This window comes from Quercus suber, unplaced genomic scaffold (genome assembly GCF_002906115.3).
Source record: "Quercus suber isolate HL8 unplaced genomic scaffold, Cork oak 2.0 scaffold_620, whole genome shotgun sequence".
Classification (NCBI taxonomy): Eukaryota; Viridiplantae; Streptophyta; class Magnoliopsida; order Fagales; family Fagaceae; genus Quercus; species Quercus suber.
Window position 1 is genome coordinate 422,143 of NW_027070063.1, and position 1,531 is coordinate 423,673.

Genomic DNA, 1,531 nt, shown 5'->3' on the forward strand with positions numbered 1-1,531 from the left:
GAGAGTAACTTAGTCCTATTAGACCAAATTTTATTTCATCAAAATTATTTCCATTGCAACAGAACAACCTCACACACCTCAGAAAAACATTCGACTTTTGCAAATTCAATTGTGTTCTTCCCATCATGAGCCTTCCTAAAGAAATGTTTGACATAATCTAAATAAAGAACTTGCTTGTATAATGCTTTCTCAACCCCTGCAAGAACTTCTGAGAAAGGACAAATCATGTCATATGGCTTAGGATTAACAAAAATCGGAACTGAAATCCTATTCTTGCTTCCACTGGCAGCCACATGATGCTCAATGCTCTTGTATTGACCATTGCTCATTATTTGCAATGCATCACCAACATTAATCATGAGGGAACCACTTATAGGTGGAACATGAACCCAGCTATCGTCGTTTCCTTGCACGTAGAGTCCACCAATATCATCCTGAAGGAGGATAGTAAGAGTTGACACATCTAAGTGACGACCTACTCCCACTGTGAGCTCAGGATTAGAACATATGGGATAGTAGTTAAAGTTAATCCTCTTTGAACCCATTAAGAGAGATTCTTTTGTCTCATCAATTTCTTTCACATTTAACCTCTTCATTAGTGCCTCTAATAACCTTGTGATAACCAATTCGGAACTCCTTATGTATTCTAGAACTTGATCCCTAAAAGCAAACGACAATTAGTCCACTGATAAAAGTAATTTAGTTTACCAAACTAAAGCATGGATTAAATTATAAATTGAACCCTTTAGTTTGGAGTCATTTTGATTTTGTCTAAAAATTTGGAGTGTAAACCCTAATATTATATAAGCCTGTAATCTATATTGCTTGGTTGAATGATGTTGCTAGGGATTAAGTATTTTGTAAGCATTATGGGATGTTGGGTGCTAATTGGCTTGTGTGCGAGTGTCTATGTGTGTTGGTTGTTGTGTGCCTCTCAAGAAATTGAAGGCAATGGTGGCTTGTCCGAGTTGTGAATCAATTAGGTATGAAAAAAAGGGTTTGACTCGTTTGAGATGGGTTTTTGATGGTGGTTCATGATGACTGTGCATTGGCAAAGTCAAGATTTTATTTTGAGGCCAAATTGTGGTAATAATATAGGGAAATGCTAATAAGTATCCTTAAAACATTGGTTAACAATCCATTTTAGAAAAGTTTTGACATCATTTTTATGGGAAATGAAAAAACTGTCAAAACATTAATTGTTTTTTTTTTCCTTTTCTTTTACCATAAAAACTTTTTTTAATTGGATTGTTAACCAATATTCTAAGGACATTCATTAGCATAACCTAATAATATATTAGTCAAAACAAACCTCCACACACATGCATAAACACAAATACATATAAATCTTAATATTTTAATACTAGAGTAAGTCATAATTTATAAATATGTTGTCTACAAAATTATCATCTTTTAAACTCGAATAAGTATAAAAAAAGTTGTCTGGTTTGATATTAAACATACAAGAATATCAACAAAAGAACTTTGTATATCCTATAAAAATTATGCTCAATATTAATCTTTCATAGGA

General features: G+C 32.9%; 1 protein-coding gene across 1 annotated transcript; it reads right to left on the reverse strand.

The window, feature by feature from the left end:
• Positions 1-677, reverse strand: LOC112032283 (feruloyl CoA ortho-hydroxylase F6H1-3-like; the record flags this gene model as incomplete). Its single annotated transcript, XM_065765308.1, has 1 exon — positions 1-677. A coding segment is annotated over one exon (633 nt), but the record flags the coding sequence as incomplete, so codon positions are not given.
• Positions 678-1,531: the final 854 nt, after the last annotated feature.